The following is a 21,312-nucleotide window of genomic DNA, read 5'->3' as shown; positions in this document are numbered from 1 at the left end:
CAGAATATTGCAAATACATCATCATTGTAAGATTATTGTGTGCAATAGTCACATCATAAAGGACTGTTTGGAGAGCAATAATTGTTGGCCAAGACATTCCAAGTGTTATGAACATGTATTTTACACAGTAATGTAACATTGAGCCAGTTGGACAGAGTCTTGTGGCAGCAGATGTTCATACAGGACATAAATGACACTCCCCAAAATAAAGCTCACAGAGTGAAAAAGCAGACATGAGAGAGGAAGGAAAGAGGAAATTAGGTGTACACCAAGACTTAAGTTGAACCCATTTAGAAGAAAATGTTCGACCACAAGCAAAAACTCACTGCATCCATCCTCGTCGCTGTGGTCCCCGCAATCATTGTCTCCATCACACTGCCACTGGGCCGGAATGCAGGTACACTCCCCGAACGCGCTGACCGCACACGTGAAGTGGTTCCTCCCGCACGAACAGTCAGCACTGCCCTGAACACCTGCAAAAGACCAGAAATAAAGGTTACAGTTCATGTGACATGAACTGGAGATATGAACTGTTTGCTTTAGTCATCATTTCTAAACAGTTTGACTCTGCTCTACAAACCTTAATGCATGAAACAAAGGAGTTGCAGAAAGCATCAGACGTCAAAGATGTTTAAAGTTACAAGATGGCAGTAAATCTCAAGATTGTAAAAATTGATTTTTACCCTTCTCTCCCCATACGACATGTTTATATCTCAAGCAGTAAACAATTTAATAACTCTGCAGAGGTTCATAACATCCTGATTTATGACATCTGCATTCAGAAATTCCTGAAGAAAATCACAGGTGTTTTTATGAATTGATGCTTTCTAGCAAAAAAACATTTCTCTTGCAGATATTTCTGCAAAGGTGCAAGACCTTATCTGGTAAATGGACAGATGAGCAACAATTTCTTGCTTTAATTAATTTATCTGTCATAAAGAAATAACTAAATCAAATATATAAAATTAGATTTATGTTGGTAAAGAAGTGCTTTTAGAGTGTGTTGCTTTTCAGGGAGCCTCACCATAAGTATTAAATGTAAGTATTAAATGTTAACACTTAAGTCTTCAACATAAGTGTAAAGGAAGAGAGTTTGGTTTTATTTGAATTAGAGGTGTAATGAGGCATTGTAACCAGAGATCTTGCAATATTAAAAAAAAACAAAAACATAATATTTGTCAGTCTGTCCCACAATTCAATCCAACTGTGATTGAATCCTAACTATCCAATCACAGTCAGGATGTGACATCATGATAAAAACAGGTGGACACTCTGTCAATACAAGCTCTGACCAAGACAGTGATGCTTCACACTTGACAGTCTGTTGAAACTCTTATTTTGAAGATAAGGATGTTCTTGAGTTGCCTTGTCGATACAGACAGTTGAGGATACAAACTTTTAGAAGCATTGGCCAACGACACTAAAGCAGAAGGAAGCTTCCACTGATCTGCTACGCAACACTGCAGAAAAAAATAACTGACAGACACCACATGAATTAACTGTCAGCACTGTGACAAACAATGTGACAATACACGTGGATGCTACAGATGCTTTTCCAGATGATGTGCCTTATGAGACAAGATGAAAAGCAGCACTTTGTGATTTACAGACTTTTTTCCTCATCTTAAGCTTAATCATTGCAAAACAAAAACAGAAATGTTTTTCTGTCACATAAGTGACAATTATTAATGAGCTTTGAGTGTTGCAAATTTATAAACTAAATCAGACTACAAATCACTGACATGACCAATAAATGATCAATGAATATAAGTGATCAATGAGTAAAACAAAGCTTAAAACTTAAAAGTTCTTTCTAGTGTGCATAGGTAATCTAGTTTTAGATATATTTTAAGTTTTAATGCTTGAGATTTTATGTTTAGTTTGTCAATAGGACTGCATTTGTCAAAAGCAAAGAGTGAAAAATCCTGAAAAATCTCTCAAATTCGGTGCATCCACCATTTCCATGTGCAGAAAATCTCTAAAAAAAAGAAAAAAAACAGCAATTGTGTATTAAGCAATAAACATTCTATGGTATACCAGTTTTGTATGTGCAGAAATTGAACAGCTTCCCCCGAAATGATCAAAAAGCCAAATGCGCACCAATGGTTCTCCAACACTTAGCCACAGCAACAAAAACAACAACAACAAAAAAAAAAAACACCACATCATCACACACATCACAGCGATGCTAGACCATGAGATGGAACAAATAAAAGTTTCCCCGTTTTGCTCTCACTTTGAAGTCCATTAATGACCATCTGTGTGTGTTTGAGTGTCAGTTTAGCTGAAACTGGCCGGCCACAACCCAAAGTTCTTGGAGCATGTGTGTGTGTCTGTGTGTGTGTGTCTGCGTGTGTGTGTGTGCGTGTGTGGTTCCTGGCCTCTTCACAAAGGCATCAGTCAACCCAGGAGGGCCTGGCAGGGAGAGCTCAGTAAGCTTCAGATCCCTCCCACAGCACTAAATTAATGGCCTCTTTCTATTCATTTCCCTCTCTCCGTCTCTTTCTCCTCTTTCCACCATCCTTTCTTCACATTTGCCCCCCACCCCTTAAGTTGCCTCCCTTCTTTTCTCCACTCCCCCCTCTGCCCGTCCCCTTGTTTCCAGAGTTCCCCACTAATGGGAGTGAAACGGGGATGGCGTCATCCGAGTCTTCCTGTCTTTAAACTTGTCTTTCTAATTTTCTAGCACAGTCTGTAATTCCTCAAGTCTCCGACCCTCGGGCCGTGGCGTCTACCTCGTGAGAGACAACAGAGGACTGAGAGACAGCACTAACGTCTCCAACAAGTTTTTGGCATTTGTCAGCACAGCCTGTTTAGCTTAGACCGTAGAGTAGTAAGCTCTGCTCAATTTGTAACGTTGAGCTAATGTGCGTTTCAGTCAGATGCGTGTGGGTTTCATAGCGCTAAATTAGAGTCTGTGAGATGGAGCAGAAGTCTTGTCAACATGAAGCCACATCACAGGACTTGCATTTGTCAGACATGCTTTAAAAAGCAGAGGTCACTAGGTCTGACCAGAACCAAAGAAACCTACAGAGCCCAGCAGGAAGCCACCAACCACACCATGCAAAAAACGTACATTAATTATTCTAAAGCAGTATGGATGAAACTGTGTTCCCTCAATCTGCACAGGCAGCTGGAATCATTGTGGCGTTACTACAGGATGCCACCTGCCAGAGGGAAAACTAAACATTTTCAACAGAGAAAATTGAAGGATGAAGCACTGGTTTTCCCCACAGCTATAGTGGGAGTTGGTGTTAATGATTCTTAAAAGTAAAAAAAAAACAAAAAAACAACACAACTAACAGACGAGTCACAAGCACAAAAGCATCAGAAAAAAATCAGAGGTGATTCAATCCAATTTTTTTAGGCTCTGATCACAATGTCAGAATTTAAAGGACTACCGATAGAAGAACTTCTAAATCAAATCATCAAATGTTCAACGACATCCGCATAAAAGCAGCCTGTGGAAGAACCACAATGCTTCAGAAACACATAAATGCAATTTCAAAGTCGGTCTTCTATCACCTGACCAACATTTCCAGGTTTAAAGGACTAATGTCCCAAAGAAGGTCTTGAGGAACTAATCCATGCGTTTATCTTTAGTCAAACTGATTACTGCAACAGTGTCTGCCGAAAAGGTCAATCAGACAGCTGGCAGCTGAGCCAGAACGTTCTGCTCACATTCTGACTGTGAAAAATATAAAAAAAAATGAAAGTTGCAAAAGAAAAGAAAAGTGGCAAAATGACAGACTGTGACACCACGGTTTGGTCTTGACACTTTATTAGAAATAATTACAAGTAATACAATTAGAAATCAAAAAATTCTAAAAGGACCGGAATATTATCTGCCAAGACCGATAATGGGAGAAGAAAATTAACACAGCAAACAAAAACAGACATTAGTTTAGTAAAGTATAAATGTATGCCCAAACCAGACAGACATACCTTTATCTTTATTAACAATAACAAAAAAAAAAAAAAAACAACTACTGAGAAAGCAAAGGGAAGATCATCAGCACGCAATAGATTGTTACGCAAGGCTGCAGACACACAGACTCTGCAGCAGCCAGACCCGGCAGCCCAGCGCCTTTGGAGAGCGCCAGCGTGACAAGGCTCTGATGTGTCACAAAGATAACAGATCACAAGCAAGGCTTTTTTCGTAGACACAGTAGGTCACTTTGTGCTGTAAATACAGGTCTAGCAACAAACTATCGAAATATCAAAAGCCCGTTCACGTGAAGCATGAACAGAAGAATTGCCTCAGCTGTTCACTGATGCGATGTTTGGATTTTCTTTTAACAAAAGAAGGTGAGCTGGGAGAACTGAAAGTAAGAATCAGAGACAAAGGCCCAAGGTACGGTATCAACATTGTATCTTTTTGAAGTTGTGTTTTTTCCTTGTCCAGTTTCAAAAGGGTGCCAAGAAAAACAATTCCTCTTATGAAATTATTTCATTTTTACCTTTTTGTTCTTCTTACATGGTCCAGATCATTGAACAAGTTTCAATATCAGACAGTCTGAGTCAATACAAATGCATCTTTCAAGTTAAGTCATTATAAAGGGTAGCAGACTAAATAAACCAACCTGGCACAATAAAAAACTTGCTCCCTAAATCTAATTCTGTAAGTGGCTGTGCAAAGCTTGGCAGCACTAACTGCCATCAAGCATTCGTGGCAATTACCAACAAATATTTTGCCTTTTCGTGAAGGAATGCTGTTCGACTTTGCAGAATTACTCAAATCAGCCATTTTTGAAGGTTATGGAGCATAAATTGTCTAATTAAGGGCAAGTCACAGCATCTCAATCAGGTTATGTTCAGACTCATCCTGGTCCTCTCCAAACCTGCACATTGTTTTTGAGGGTTGCTTGAGCAATTTAGAGGTGGACTTGCTGGTGTTTTATGGAAATTAATAATCCTCATAAAGTAATAACCAGATACTGTTCTTCAGGATGTTATGGCAGAAATTCATAATTTCTTAATTATATTGAATGAATTTGTTTCTCATTATTTTCTGATGTTCTTCATTAATGTTTTATCCCACGTTATCGTGTCAGACAGGTTCTATTAAAGGGGGTTCTTCATTCTACACATCTGACTATAATCAAGCATTTCTGTGGCTAAAAATTTAACCAAAAGTTACATAAATCATGGCAATTGATTTATGCAGCAATTGTGGCAAATATGTGCCAAGTTGGTTTGAATGGATAGTTTCCCTTTAGCAAAAAAAAGAAAAAAAAGTAAAAGAAAATCTTTGAAAAAATGCTTTCTGTTTTGAGTGGCTATTTTTGTTCAATACTAAAATTCATTTGATTTCAGGAATTAAATAGATTTTGTTTGATTTTAAATCACCAGAGGATTTTTTTTTTTTATTTTATTTTATTTTTTTACTAGTGTGTAACATTATGCCACCTAAATGCCAAGCAATTTAGAAAAATGCTGACTGAGAACATTTGTTGTCAAAAAGAAATAAGCACCAAGGAGGTGAGCTCACAGCAACCCCAGTGATATTACACTAATTTCTCTAAATCCCTCCTCTGCAGAGCCCAACAGCTGGACAGTAAGGCCCAATGCTCACTTACAGTAATTTGCCAACACTCACTGAATCAAAAAACACATAAGAGTGAGCTTGCATGTTTGAGACTTGGTGTGTCTCCATCTGCTGTGTGCAGAGTCACGCTTTAAGTTCAAGACAGCATCCAGAGGTGAAAAAGAAAGCACAGACCACCAATGATCACTCACTTCTCCTTCTCAACACCCTAAACTGTCCGACCAGGCCTGGTGTGAAACAAGACAGGTGGTCTCCCAAAGGTTAATGCAAAAGATGAACCCACAAACCCAAACTGACATCACACTTAAACCTGACCCACTGACAGGAAGAGCCAGAGTTCTTTGACTGAGACCAGCCTGGAGCTGCCACGACGTAGGAGAGCTAACCAAATGCTATTCAAGGTCTGTTCCAGCATTTCTTTATTTGCTCTGGCTAAATGGTTAAATAATAAGTGTTAAGAGTTGAGGAGGGAGCAAGGAGGCCAAAAAACACAATGGTAACCCAGCCCAGAGAGCGGGTGGCCACACGCTTTAAATGATGTCAAAAGGCTGCCAGTTAATTAGGCATGGACCTCCCGTGAGACTACCTGGAGGGTCGGCGCTGCGTCTCCCCGACAGCGTGTCAGAAGACTGCTGTAAAAAGGTGATAAGAGGGAAATTTCAGCATCGGGGACAATGAGAAGGCAATGACAGGAGCACAGAAGGAATGAGTCAACCCTTTTGTCTGTCCTCCATCCTCTGCTGGTATTGAGCTGTAAAGGCGTAGCTTCAGAGAGAGACAGCTGCATCTCAGCGTGTCAGGAACTGCTTGGCCCTCACTGTCCCCAACCTGCTGCATTCAGCCTCACAGCACAGCGTTGCGCAGCACTGCACACCGAGAATGGACACAACCGGCGTCCCGCGTCTCTGTCGGCCAACAGTGTTCAACATTCGTCACTTATCGCAGCGTGAGTGTGCTGGCAAAGTGCGGCGGATGGCCGAGCACGTCTACAGGAAGGCTGCTCACCTGCAGTAACCGTCACTCACAAACCATAATGAGCCTGTGAAATTCTGTGTTTCAGATTTCTCAGCCAGATACCAATGACAGGATTCACACAAGATTTTCATTGTCAGTTTTTTAAGAATAGATTTTGCAAGACATCACAGGCACCTCAAAGAAACAAAGCATTTCGTTTGTAGGTTTCATAAGAATCAAGCAACGGAAATCACAGCAAAGCAGAAGAAATGAAACAGCACCGGGAATGACCCGATACAAACCATATGCCTCTTACAGGTGTTGAAGTTTGCTCAGTGTTAAGTAGAATGTTTACTTTGGGAGAAACATCTAATTTAGAACTGTACAACTGGTTGTCTAAAATTATTTTTGAAAAAAAAAAAGATGTTCTGAGACAGTGGTAATGTGGAATAAATGAACGTGAAGATGAGGAATTGATTGTTTTGAGCTCTACTTCTTCCACCAAAGGCAAATAAACGTGATGTTTATTCATCTGTTCAGATCTGCTTTGCTCTTTGAGGGGCTTTCCAGAAACCAAATTTGTTTGTTTTTTGTTTTTTTGGAAACAGTTGTTCAGAGTATGCACAACCTAGATATCTGTATCAACTAAGATATTAAGAAGTGTATGCTTCAAGATCAGCTAAAGCATCCCATCATATCATTATCATTCTCCTGCTGCCATAGAGCATCACAGTGATGCCCCTCCCCCACCTGCTGCTGCATACTGCTGGTTAATTGGCTAAGATAATGCTACAACACTTTTCCCAAGCTAACAAAGTCAAATTTCACAATTTAGAAATGTGACTTTCTAAACTGAACGTACATCCATGTTTGTACGTTCACACAAACATGGATGGTCATGCTATGAAACCTGAAAATACTCGTTTTTCTTCTCTATTTTAAATTAAAAATTAAATCAAGTTACACATTCTTGGCTTAAACTTGCTGTGAAACTCAAAATTAAAAGTGTGATCATCTAATTTTGGCCCAAGCCAAGTCAGCAGTATAAAACAGCTCTTAAGCATTTATTCGTCTATACAAATGAGTAAAAGTACATGGACATGTTTTATAAGAACATAGTAGTAGTTCTAAAAGCATTTGTAACCATTAGGTTTTAAATAAATGTGGCAGAATAGAAAACCGCTTTTAGTTCTTCACTTATTATGCAGACCCAGGGTATTGCTCATTATAACACCTGCAAGCTGATTCCGACACCCACATTTTCCAGTAACTAAATTCCTTGTGGTTGCGATGTCTGCAGGTTAGGCTGACCTAACATCAAAGTGTGTTAGGTCAGCCTAACACACTTAGGAGCTAAACAGCTCATCCTTCCTGCCAGTCCCCCTCTTCTGCGCCGGCTCATCTCCACCTATTAATTTAGCCAGTGAAGGTTAAGCCACCCTGATGTGATGAGCCAGAAACCACAGTGACACATGTTGAGGTCCACTGAAGGAAAAAAAAATAATAAAAAAATAGAAGACACGACTTTGAACAGAAAAAAAAAAAAACTTAAAACTTTAAAGAGCACATAAACAAAGAACCAGTCAAATGAGTTTAGAGTTGATACCAAATCTTCAAAAGACTGTAAAAAAAATTCCATTGCTGCCTTGCCATGACAACCTCCTCCCTCCTGGTGTGCTCCGTTGTGTACACACACACACACGCGCACGCAAACACACCAGCGTCCGATATTTGAAGGAGTCGATCCAGCAGCAGGGTTCTTTTCACGCCTGCTCATCTCAGACTTTCATTAAAACTTCAGCCTTATCGCACTGCAGGACTCAATCACTTCCTAACAACATAACTCAGCAAGAGAACATGACCGTGTGTGTGTGCATGTGTGTGTGTGTTGCTGGCTTGCTTTTTAAGGCCAGAGCATAGCAACACTTCTTTAACCACAATGAAAACCGATTCACATTGCTTGATTAACTCAAGTAATGACAAACACCTTTAAACAGATCAGTGCCTATTAACCCAAGTCCAAGCCGGAGGCCTGAGAGCAGATGCTTTTTTATTCACTCAAAATAAACCAAAAGAACATAATTACGCACATGGCGATGTATCATTATCTTGCTGCTGAGGGTTATAAATTAAAGACCAATAAACAGGAGTTGTATACAAGTTAACATTCATACACACACACACTTTGTTGTCCATGGCCAGACCCGCCGTCCCTCTGAAGTCACTTCAAAGATAGCACTAAGTTGGCCCGAGTTGACTGAATGGCTGCTGGACAAGCATGTGGATCGGCAACCAGAACAGAAATACACAAGAGGGAGAAAAAAAAGTACAACTCTCAAACTTGCAGCTTTCCGAAATGTTTATACAAGGGGGGGTGAAGGCGGGAGAGGTGCAAACATGCACCACTAAAACGTTTTATTTTCCTCTGCCGTCAGCCTTTTGTGACGACTCTGGCAGCTGCCCACTGTACTTTTGTGGCTCTGGGACTTCCATGTGTGCCTCTATGTAATATGCCCAACTTGAATGACACAATAAATACTATGCATTTATAATCTAAAGGGCAAAAACGCACAAAATAGATGCATCATAACTGCTTCCATTTGTGCTCCCAGAGCAAGGCTGGAAGTTGATCAAAGGAAAGGCTGGTTGGCCAGTTGTGATGCAGATAATGACGGTTCAACACAGGCAAGAAAGATGAAGAGTCATAAGCCAGAGTGGGAGAGTGGTAGTGGTGGTTCTATGGAGAGTGAGTGAGAAAGGAAATGTTCAGAAAGGAATCAGAGTTGTGTTGGGTGGGCAAAGAGGCACTTTATATGAACCACTGAGATGAAGAGGCTGCTTCTGGGGGGGTAAAAAAACGGCAGAGTATTGGAACACTAACAGACAACAGCTAAGCATTGAAATTTTAACAGAACTCTTTACATATCCTCCAAATTTACTGATGAAGTGTCACTGCAGATTTGAGAGGAACCTGAGACATTTGGAGCATAAATCCATGTATTGGTTTTGGTGCGTATGGGATTGTTTATGTGTGTGGGTGGGTGTCTGTGTGCAAGAGGGTGCATGCATGCATGCGTCAAACCCCACAATGTAAACACAGCAGAGCTCTGAGCTCTGCCTCTGGCTGTGAACATTAGACTTGCTGCACAATGTGCTGAGTGAGCACTTGGTGTCCGAGCTCTCTCTAATCCACAGATTGACTCTTTGGCCAATCGACTCCCCAACACACACACACAAGCAAATACATGCGCATACAACTTTTCACCATCCTGGATTTAAACCCCAAATTCCACCAGCCGAGGCCTCCGTTTGGGGCCAAAGCTTCCACAGCTTAGTGTTTTCATTCACAGAACAGCTCACATCCAGATCAGACGCAGCTTTCAAGTTGCTCGTGTCAGTTTTGGGCTGATGTCAAGTTCATTTTTTAAGATTATAAATAATTCAAATTATTTTTTTTAACTATGTTTTCATTTAACAGTTGATAATACAATAAATGTGGTGAAGGATTCTTGACAGAAGCAGGACTAGACCTGTTGCAATAAACAATAAATCAATTAATCACAAAATAAATTAAAACAAGCTCAATTTCTTTTTCCATGATTTATCATTTTACTATTTTTTTCCTCTGTTTTTCTACCAAAACTAGTCTTCAATCTGATACATTGATCTCAACCGGCCCTTTTTATTGAAGGACAATTTTGTGTGCAGTGGCTTCACAATTGATTTTATTTGTTGTTTCTGTTGTTCCGTTTATTTTGGATATTTAAAATGACTCCCATTTCCAACATTAAATGTTCATTAAAATGTAGTTTACTGATCCCTGAAAACGTGTTCTGGCATTATTATTATACCATCATACTACCTGAAAAATGATCTCAAAACAACAATATTATTGTTTATCGCAATAACTTCTGGGACAATTCATCATCAAACAAAATTTGTCATCATGACCAGCCTAGGTAGTACTTCTGAATGCAACTGAAAATCAAGGGATTACAATATTATCACTACTCTATCAAATAACTGAATATGTCCCTATAACCTCTGATTGTTTTGTAAATGTAGGTAGAAAGAGAATATAATCAATGTGATAACATAACTGGAATGAGCTCAAATAGTAGCAACAAGAGTGGAAGGTGTTGTATTTCTATTGGTTATTTAAGATCCCTACACCCTTTTTGGCGTCCTTCTGGCAATTCATAAATCCCACGTGGAGACAGAGATATCCCCCACAGCTGAGTTTTCAAATTAAAGCAAGCGGTGCAGGACGGCAGGAGGTGCCATGTAGTATCAATGTCAGAAAACCTGGCAGAAGTTTCCCCGTATCACCGATTTCAAAACTATAACAGTATCTCGCCTTCTCACTCTTCTCATAAGACATAATTTGAATCCTGTTCACGGCTTTTAAATCTTGCTGCTGGATGTTTGTCGTACCTACACCCCTCCTCCGGCCCGCAAAACAGGCTTGCCCCTATGCAAGTCAGTTGATGCGGGCGTTTTACTTCCTCGCCTGATGAGTCAGGCTGACTTCTACGCTTTGTGTCACTTTAGAGAACACAAGGAAAAGGCAAAAGGTTGTCTTAATCCTGCCTTCAAGTAGCTTCCCCACATACTTTATTCAAAAGCAGCATTGTGCTCTGTGATCGAAACACTACACATTTAATTTGCTGTTAATTGTGATGTGATATACAGTACAGCTCGACTACCAAGGTGTACCTAATAAAATGGCTAGTGCGTCGAACCATTTTCCGAAAATGTTCAACCGAAGCCTAATAATGTAATCCCCCAATACCATAATTCTCAAGAAAAACAGGAACAGTGGTCCAGAGCAGGTCTCATATGCCTGAAGAGTATCAGTTGTGTAATTTAGTCCATGTCTGTGAAGGTGAACCCACAGTGAAGGGATAAGTGTAATAAGAGGAGATTATTCCATGCGGGCAAGCAGTAACTCACTTTATGGGTTTTGACTGGATGAGGAGAGCAGGCACTGGGGTCCAGCTCTGTAATATCCAGTTATTAACCGACACAGCATGCTCCACAGTTTTAGTCTTCCCTGGTTCAGCACAGGACTCCCAATGCTGTTAACATGTGGAATTTAGGGTAAAAACTGAGCTTATAACTTTCACATGTCTAAGAGAGAGAATGCCAGTTCCACAACATTCACCCGTTATTTTTTTTTTTTTTTTGGTTTTGTTTTGCTTTACATCAGTCTTGCAGCCAACAGTTAAAATGACCCAACTGTGTAAAGGGGGCACCAGCAGATACATGTAAAAACGTACTCAAGTCTGCCAATTTCTAATTAGTGTTGAAAAGCTTTTAGAAGTAGAAGTCTTACAAGTAAACAACAAGATGTGGCCATCCAACAAAATTTAAAGGCAGTAAGATTTTTACAACCATCGTAATCGTAGCAAATTCGGAAAAAAACATGGACTCCTTGGGGTGGAATAAAAAGAAAAAAAAACTATGAAAAATACTACTAGCACTAATGAATATCTGAACTGCTTATTCTTGCAACCTCATTTTTGTTTTCTTTTTTTCCTCAGTACGATCCTAAATCTCCGTCGTAGCTCAAACATGGACAACCTGTGATCTTAAAATCCTGAAAGAATTAGTAAAAATGTGATTTCTTTTAGAGATATAAACACCACAACGTCATGGGAGAGAAAGAAAAAGAAAGAAAAAGAAAATAAAAAGTTGTTTTTATTCTACCACTAGAAAGCAGAACTTCCCAAGAAAAAGCCAGATTGGTGCACATCTGAACATTAGTCACACATACCAGACCATCCTATGGAAAAGATCAAATTCTCAAATTTTTTGATCAAAGTTTTGTGATTGTTCAGGGAACAGCTTCGACACATTCATAATCTTGTAACTATTTTATTTTCTGTTTTACTCAAAATTTCTACATCTAGCAGTTAAAGAAAATGTTGTTCTTTTATGGTTAGCGTTTCTTTCTTTCTTTCAATATTAGAATAGGGAAAAATCTGAATCAGTATGTCAGACCACAAACTAGTCATTAAAATCTGATCAGTGGTTCTCTGGATAAATGTGTAAAAATGCTATCCTAATTCAAGACGAATAATTGCAATTTTATTTAATGTCAAATTAAAAAAACCAGAAGAACTCTTGCCATAGACGTTTTCTAAGAACACATTAGCAAAAAAAAAAAAAGGAAAACATTTGCATTGTAAAATTATAAAAATCTGAGACAGCCACCCTGGTCCCCTACATAACAAAATCCTGGAGCATTCCAGTGATAGTGGGAGGGGAGAGGTTTTCAGGGCGTTGGGGGTGGAGAGATGTTAAATTGGTGACTTGGAAGACATAGCTTTCCAGAAACGAAGCGGACAACCTGTGGTTGGGGTTGAATTCCTTCTCTCTCTGGCTCCTTTTAGAAAGAGAGGAGAAAACTGCAAACACAGACCCTTCCATTCAGAGTAATTTATCCCTACGGCCAGGCCTTCTTTACCGGCTGCAATAGCCCCCTTCCGGGGCTGCCCAGCGGGACGTCTGCGAGTGGCGTGTGAAACTCTCCCGTCTCCTTCAACCCTAAAGGAGAGGATGAACAATGGCCCTCGCCAGGCAGTGGCTCTGAACAATCCCTTCCCCTGCTTCACCCTGCCTTACTTTCCTTATCCCAAAAACCAACCACAAGCTATGCCTGTAAAACCTACATTCGCTCACCCATCCAATGCTTCATCATATTCAACAGTTTCTTTTTAATTCCTTTTTCCCCCCTTTTCATAAATCTCTACAAGACTTTCCATCAGTGTTTGTTGGCTTCAACATTCCTCAAGTTTCCTTGAGACAGCAAGATGAACATTCTGGTTCAAAATAGAAAACAAGAAGGGAATAAAAGCTTTCAAGATCCTCAGGACCTCATTTTACCGTCCAAATGCCCCTTTGATCAAAAGATCACCATATATCAGCCCAACCTTGCCTAAAAGGGGCCAAACAGACACTAGATGAACTGTTATTGATTTGAATGGTAGCATTTTAGTCAGGGTCGAAAATACCAATTACTTTGATGTAGTGTACCTGCAATATTGGTACAAAAGAGTAAAAATACATATTCTTATTTTTGACAGTGAAACAGCTTTATGTCATTTCTATAAAGTTCACCAGACATTTATTCCCCAGGCAGAGTGCTTCAAAGCAATCTGTTCATATGGCAGGTTCATATGGCGACCAATTGGCTTTAACTGAGAAACAGGGAAAATATGACTCAGCCCGGTCAGACAAAAAAAAACAAATAAATTTTTTTTTTTTTAAATGGCTCTGCTATCCTCTGTGGGAGTCATCACTGGAGGGAAAAGAGATGTGGACAGATTCCATGTCGGAGGAACTTAAGAAACGATCTCAAGAAGCCATTTTTCCCCTCAGCCATTCACCAGCGACTCCTACAGAGCTATTGAGCATTCACGCAGCACCTCCACATCCTCGACAAGCGCAACAAAAAGTGTTTTAAAGCAACACTCCCTGCAGTTCCCACACTATTTCACCTGTCAAACGCTTACAAAACAGTCAAGAAGGGCCCAATTCTCCTCAGGGGTGCTACAGCACACCTCTTGCCAGCCTTAGCCCCACTAAAGATGTTGTTACTCCTCTTAAAGAATGAATACACTATAAATCTTACCCACCTACCATCGTGAGGAACCAATCTGTGCATCAAGCTCCAGAGCGTATTTTCACCTTCACAAGCATTACCAAAAGACAAAAAAGAAAGGCAAAAAATGGGAAGAAAGCATTTCCTCTTGGAGAAGGATTCCAAGAGCAGGAGGATGAGTCATCTTGGGAATTATGCAGGGGAAGTCAACAGAGACCAAATGTCTGTTTGAGGTAGCAGATAAGAAAAAATGCAAGGAGAAGATAGAGCCAAGATGTGATGTGTTGTGTAAAACCCTCTACAGCTAGAGTTTAAATATAGGAACCAGAATGGTGCACAAAATTCTTATGTCCTGAAAATTTTATGTTTTTTCCTTGCTTGCCTCTGAGGCATCTCATGCATAACAGCGGTTTCCAAAAATTTAGAGCCATACCCAGCATATTATATCCAATACTTGTCTGTTTTACATACAGATTTGTTTGAATTAAGGTGTAAAAATAGGACCAACTTCTAACTTGGGTAGCAGCAGCCATTTATTTCCCTTCTGTAAGAAATTATAGATAAATGCTCAGTAATTTAACAGTTTTCTAAGTAGGAACTAAATCAAAACTCCCACTAAACATACTTTTTCTCCAATTTTCCCGTGTGTGTAGGTTGGAGAGGTACAGCTTCACTTAGGCTAATTATAGACCATCTCCAAAGTCTCTAGTTTGGTTGCTATGGTGCACAAAATTTATCGTCCTTGTCTGATAACTCTTGGATATTAAAAAAAAATAAAAAAGGATACATATAGCATGCTTCACAAAAGTTGGCACTTCTTGGAAAAGATCCGTATAATAGCCTTAAAGAAATGGTTGTCATGGAGACTTGATGACCCAGAGATGAAAGTGTTGGCTACTGTTTTCTACAGAAAAGTTTATTTGCGTCTGGCTTAAAAATCCTCCATAAAATGAAGTCCTCCCTTGGTCTCCTTTACAAATACATGTTTTTACATTTTTTATTATGTTTACAGACGAGGGCAAGCCTAAGAGAGCATTTACATTTCCTGACATATGAAGATCAACGAATGTCTGCAAAAATATGAACGTATATTTTCCTTATTTTCCATTTATAAAAGTGAACGGGAGACGTGGGCTTGTTTAAATAAGTGGATCAAAATAAAAGAGTTTTTCAGTGATATTATTCTACTGCATAAGGAAAGCTTTCCCATGGGTGTCAATATCTGTGGAGGCGACTGTGCAATATTTGAAGCTGATATTGTTAAATGTCTGCAAATGAGGCACTTATGAGCTTCTGTCCCCTAATGTAGTTAGTGGTGTGTGCTTGGCTACACTGAAACACAAGTAAGATTAAACATGAGATGTTTTTTTTTTTTTTTTTAATCTCTCTACTTGCTGACTCTGCTTTCCATAACCATCTATAGACATAACAGAAATACAAAATAAGATAAGCTGCACTAAAGATAGAGTTACACATTCCTTCTGGGTAAGGAACAATTATCCTGGAGGATAATAACTCTTAATGGATCATCAAATGCCAGAAGGAGGTGGAAACATGACACTCAGCAAAGTCTAATTTGTAGACGCGGCAATCACTGAATTAAAAAAACAATTTTCTAGTTAAGCTGCCCACCTTGATCAACTTGAAAGCCAAAAAACAATTAAGATTGTGCTTATGTTTGTCAGCTTTTCAGTTCCAATCCATTATCCGTTTCAGTTCTCTCTGCAATAACATTCTCATTTTAGACTCATAAAGCGAAAATCCGGATGTAACCGAATGAATGTTAATTTGGCCCAAGGCATTTCAGAGAATAAAGACATCAATCCTACTGTAGCCACAAGCCAACCCCCCCCCCCCCCCCCCCCACACACACACACACACACACCAAATAACCCATGTGAGACAGCAGAGTGTGACAGAGTCATTAGTTTCATCAGCATTAAAGAAATGAAGCTCTCCATTTTACAAAAAGAGTTATAATTTATGCCGAGAACCTGGCTGTTAAAAATAAATCCAATGGGATGGAAGAGGGAATAATAACACAAACATACATTTTTTTTTTAAATTCCAATGTGGCATTTATTTGTAGCAGTAAAACAATAGAGTTGCACCCAAACGATGCAATCAAGTGACAATACACATTTATTGCTCCTTCAGAATATAATTAACTATCTGTTTGATAAGGCTCCAGTAGTTGGTTCTACTGTTTATTATCACATACAACTTATTCTTCATTTGTTATGAAAATAAATAGAAGGGCATATTAAACAATCTTCCTTTTTAAAATGGCCAATAATAAGAACATAAGCAAACTATTGTATGTTTTGTAATGCAAGGTGAGCAAGAAACTGCACCAGGATTTTCACTATTTTAATGCACCACAAAGTATTTCACTCTAAGCTTAATGTGCAAGGCTAAAATTCCTACACACATATCTACCCCAACCTGTTACTGCGCACTGCCAACCAGCTGGATGAAAGACAGATACACTTTTCTCTCACCTAGAAGGAAGATGCTGAAGTGGCAAAATTGTGACATATATTTCTCCATTCTTATTTTACAGACGTGTCCGTTTTATGTCCTTTTCCAAGTATGCATGTAAGCAGTTTTTAGGCACACTGTGCAAGAAATTGGTGCATTTGAAAGGCCAGATGACGTAGATGACAACCACACAATGCAAGAAAGGTTCAAAGAAGGCTTTTATGCATCAAGTTGTTTTTTTCCCCTTTTCTGTTACTGACTGAAGCTTTCCCCTCTTCTTTCTTTCCAATATATCTATATGTGTGTGTGTGTGTGTGTGCATGTGTGTGCGTGTGTGTGTGTGTGCGTGTGCATGTGCGTGTCAAAACAGGATGTAATTTTACCTGAAGTGTATAAAGAACTGTGCACAGCTGCAGGTGAGGGCTCTAATTGTCTGTCTTGCAGCAACACAACCTTCACAAAGCTCCAGGCCTTCAAAATAAAACATTCAAAGACAAAAATCGATCGCTCTCATTTTTTAATAGTTCTTTTTTTTTTTTTTACCCTTTAAAAAATTTTTAAAGAACAAATGGTCAAATGACCACTTGAAAAGTAGAGCGATTTAATTATATATTTGTGCTTGGGTCTATGAATCAAGATTAAAATGCACAAGAAATGCTGTTTCTATAGTTATTATACATTTCAGCACCTGGAGCAATTTGTATTGCCATTCTGTTTGAATATATTTAGATTTTGTTTATATTTATTCTGGGTGGTTAAGATCTCAGTAACATACTGTTTACATGCATGTCAACTTTTCAGTCAGCACATCCTTGATTCGAATAACTTTGTGTCAACGTTGTTCTTAGGGTCACTGAACAAGTTGACTCAAAAAAAGTGACATGGCCTGAATCGTTTTCCCCAAGCTATCTGTTATACTTTTTACCATCCATTCATCTCGTTGTCCAGCTTTTCGTCCCAGTGATCCCTTATCCCCTCCCTCTACTCATTCTGTTTCACTAAGCCACGTTCCTCAACTGCAACAAATCCAGCCGTTCTGATTTAAGCCCGGTTTGATTAAAAGACCCAACCTGCCTGGGCCACTTTGACAAAACACACATGCTAGAGCGCCATGCGGGAAGGGTGATAAGAGCTCAGACTGTAAAAAACACAGACGACAGGCTGCCTGAGGTCAGATCATAATGTTGGGCCTGTTAAGACCTGCCTGCTGGCAAAAAAAAAAAAAGACAAAAGGAAACGTAGCCCACAGAGCTTCTGTGCTGCCATCAGTGAGCTGAACATGCCTAAATTAATTTGATGAGTCAAACTGTTACAATCCGCTTATGGTTCCATAAAAGACAAGAAAAAAAACAACTTCTCTTCTCAATTCATCTTCAAGATGTCAGCTATCTAACAATACCAGAGATTTACTGCTTAGAAAAAAAAAAAAAAAAGCAAAATGACCTTCAGAAATGTCAGAGGAATAAAACCTTTAATGATTAAAGGACTTTTGGGTAAATCATTGGCAGCTTTGCACGGCGGTACTCTTTGAAGGTGCCTGAATGCTTTACAACACAGCTTTAGTGAATCCACTTACATCTGTAGCACTGACAATCACAGGGACAACAGTGACTGCTTAAACTAAAGTTTAATTTTAAGCAGGTGTGTGAAACCATCAAACTATCCTTTAAAGACAAAATCTTCACAATCAGTTCATCATTTGAAAAACAAAAGGCACAAAGCTTTCTTTCCAAGCATATCCTCTCAGACTCTGATATGCAGCCCATTTAAGAGATAATATGAAAGGGGGAGAAAAGCACAAGATAAGGGCTGAAAGAGTTGCAAACCCCCTTTGCTTTAAAAAAAGTGGAATGTGGAGCAGAAAGAGTAGCAGCAAGAGAGAAACGTTGCCACTGATAGAATATTCTAGACTTTGATTAAAGGATCAGAGCAAATCCAGTGTCTTGCTTTTTATTCTTCTGCTTTTATGCTACCAGCTCCCATCCTCGTCATTTTTATGTAACATAGGGAGCGAATGAAGAGGAGGCACGCGCATTTTGCAAAAGAAATCTTTTGATAATTCAACAATGAGCTGGGAGATCTGATTTATTCAATGTCGCAGCATCTGGAGGAGCTGAAGGGAGGAGGATGGCAGCAATAAAGACGGTAAGATGAGGATGGTGACGTGAGCAAACTTGCTTTCTCTCTGAGATTATGCCATTTCCTCTCTGACAAGGTTTTCCTGAGATTTTCTTTATTTTCCCTCTAAAGGCGGCTATTATACAAAGATCTGTAATCTTCATCAGTGTCAAAGCAGACAAAAACCATCCATGTCTCTGCAGTCTGTTGAAGAACATGTGTGTTTTTGAACAACCCTAATCAGACCTGCACAGGGCAAAACTCAAACATTTCAAAAATACAGTGAGGCCAACCTCCAGATGGGGGAAAAAAAACATTTAATGATTAGAAAACAGAGTAAATCATTCACTGCTTTACATGACCAAACACACTCAAACTGAAGAAATGACTAACGGTGAACACGGAGCGATGGAAGAAAGAGAGAAGGGTCTTTTTCTGTTTTCTTTAAAAAAAATCCCTGCTAGTAAAAAGAAATGGTTTGAGGCTCATTAGGAGTTTGAATTCAGCTGATGTCCCACCCCTTACCAAAACACAAAACATAGTTTGTTCTCATTAAAGTTAAAGACATGCATGGACAATAAAAAACATTAAAGCTTCAAGATGAAAATTAAAACGCTCTCTCTTTTTGCCTTTTATTGCATTTACTGGGATTCTGGTCCAATTAAGAGATTTGAAGACGTAAGGCACGACCGCTAAGAGATTTGGAAGAGAAGCAGCTGAGGATCCACAGACGGGTTTGAGCAACCATGTAAAGGTAAAATTGTAAATAAAGAAAAAATAATTGTTTAATTTAAGGTGACTCTAAACAACAGTAACATCAAACATGAATAACAACAACTGAATACAGAAAGCAGAAAGAACAGGCCCCAGAAGGAAAAGTTTAATTGCTAATAAGAAATGCTAAAGACCATTTGAAAATTTCAACTCCTGACTTTAACTTGCGTCTTCCTTTGAAAATAGAAGTAAAATCATATTTTACAGAGACTGCTCTCTCACACAGACTGTGTGGAAAAATCTCACAATTTTTATATCTTCTTAATGCATATTGAACTTCTAAAACAGAATCTGCTTAAATCAGTATCGGCAAGTCAAAGCTTTACAAAAACTGCCAACTGGAAACTGGACTAAAAAGTCAAACACAAGTGCACCTCTTCGGAGTGAAAACAGCTTAATTTATTGCATCTATTTGACAATAAATGCACACAACTGTGTAAGCTTGTTTCTGGAGTCCTGTTATTTTGTCACGTCAGCTTCACACAGCAGGAATGAGAACAGCAGCTGCTCTGCAGACCAGTAAAACGAATCCACCTTAAATCAGTTTCAGATCCAATCCATGCAAGCTTTGCAGATATTTTGAAGGGACAACTTGACCTTAAAACGTATCATTACACCTTAAACATGTGAAAATAAAAGTAAATCCAGGGAACAATGTGGCGTCAGAAGTTTGAGCGGGAGGAAAGGCTGCAGGGTGCTCAGCTGGCTAACGGGTATCACACTGTAATCTGGCTCAGATACTTAACATGTGGATTAAGCAAATTAGGCTGAGGCCTCTTTGGCTGTCCACACACTTCACCACTGAGCTGAGAGCAATTAGCCAATTACAGCGTTTGTGGTGAAACACACACACCCGCGCACACACACCTCTTACACATAAGAGGCCCTGTAACACATGTTCTCTCTCGCATATCTTGCACTCACAAAATCATCTTTTGCAGGACACACTCATGCAGTTTAAGTCTATCCCATTACAAGAGCCCCCATGCCCAGTTTGCCGGCTGAAAGGACCAATTTGTTTATTCCTGTGGGGATTATGGGGACGGGGGAGGGGGTGAAACGCATCTAAGAGAGGACAGGGGCCCCTCTCCAAAAGCTCTTTAATTACTGCTCCTCCTTAGCGCCCTCTACACCCACCCCAGTCCCACCACATATCCTCAACCAGCGATGTCTCAACCACTATGAACTTGAGAGTTAACTGTTGTTAGCCTGCTATTGACTTTGATAACCTAAACATGTGCTGTGCAGTTCGGTGTGTGTTGGTTCCGTTAGCACTAAAACAGGACAACGCGCCCACCAAGTCATCAGTAGAGCAGCTGTTTAAATCAGCCACCGCTGTGTTCAGGTGAAAATTTATTAATAATCGCAATATAGACATCAAGCCTGACAAAATGCAACAGACTGGATGTAATGTTTTGGTGTTTTTGCTTCTTTTTTTGTGTGTGGGAAATGTTTGATTTTGGTGTTGATTCCTCAGATCGGTAATCTCTGCTCTATCTGCTCGTTGAGCTGGTGTCTGTCTGTTTTCATGGCAACAGGTCCGAGTGTAGGGTAAAGGCCCAGAGCAAGAAAAAGCAGAATACAGTAGAAGTATATTTTAGTATATTTTTCTAGATCCGCCCCTGACTGCATGGCCATTTTCAGGATGCACAGATATCTGTGTGAGAATAATACAGACTGAAAGAAGAGGGGAGAGATCAATAGTCCAGTTCTCTTGCAGGGTGATACTTTCTCCCTTCTGCTTCCAACAAGACATTAAAGCCCTGCAGATCTGAACTGGGACAACACAACCATCATCCATCTCATTCTTACTGCAACAAAACATCACCTG

At 39.6% G+C, this 21,312-nt stretch overlaps 1 protein-coding gene across 2 annotated transcripts in view; it reads right to left on the bottom strand.

Moving 5' to 3' along the window:
• lrp4 (low density lipoprotein receptor-related protein 4) overlaps window positions 1-21,312 on the bottom strand; it is a 109,313-nt gene that overhangs the window by 60,521 nt on the left and 27,480 nt on the right. For both annotated transcript variants that reach the window (XM_088004455.1, XM_088004456.1), the window contains exon 2: window positions 327-473. In XM_088004455.1, coding sequence (XP_087860581.1) covers window positions 327-473 — 147 coding nt within the window. The remainder of the gene's footprint in view (window positions 1-326; window positions 474-21,312) is intronic.

This window comes from Poecilia mexicana, unplaced genomic scaffold, assembly GCF_051168715.1.
Source record: "Poecilia mexicana isolate PSO_F unplaced genomic scaffold, ASM5116871v1 scaffold_3, whole genome shotgun sequence".
Lineage (NCBI taxonomy): Eukaryota > Metazoa > Chordata > Actinopteri > Cyprinodontiformes > Poeciliidae > Poecilia > Poecilia mexicana.
This window is presented reverse-complemented; position numbering and strand designations above follow the sequence as displayed.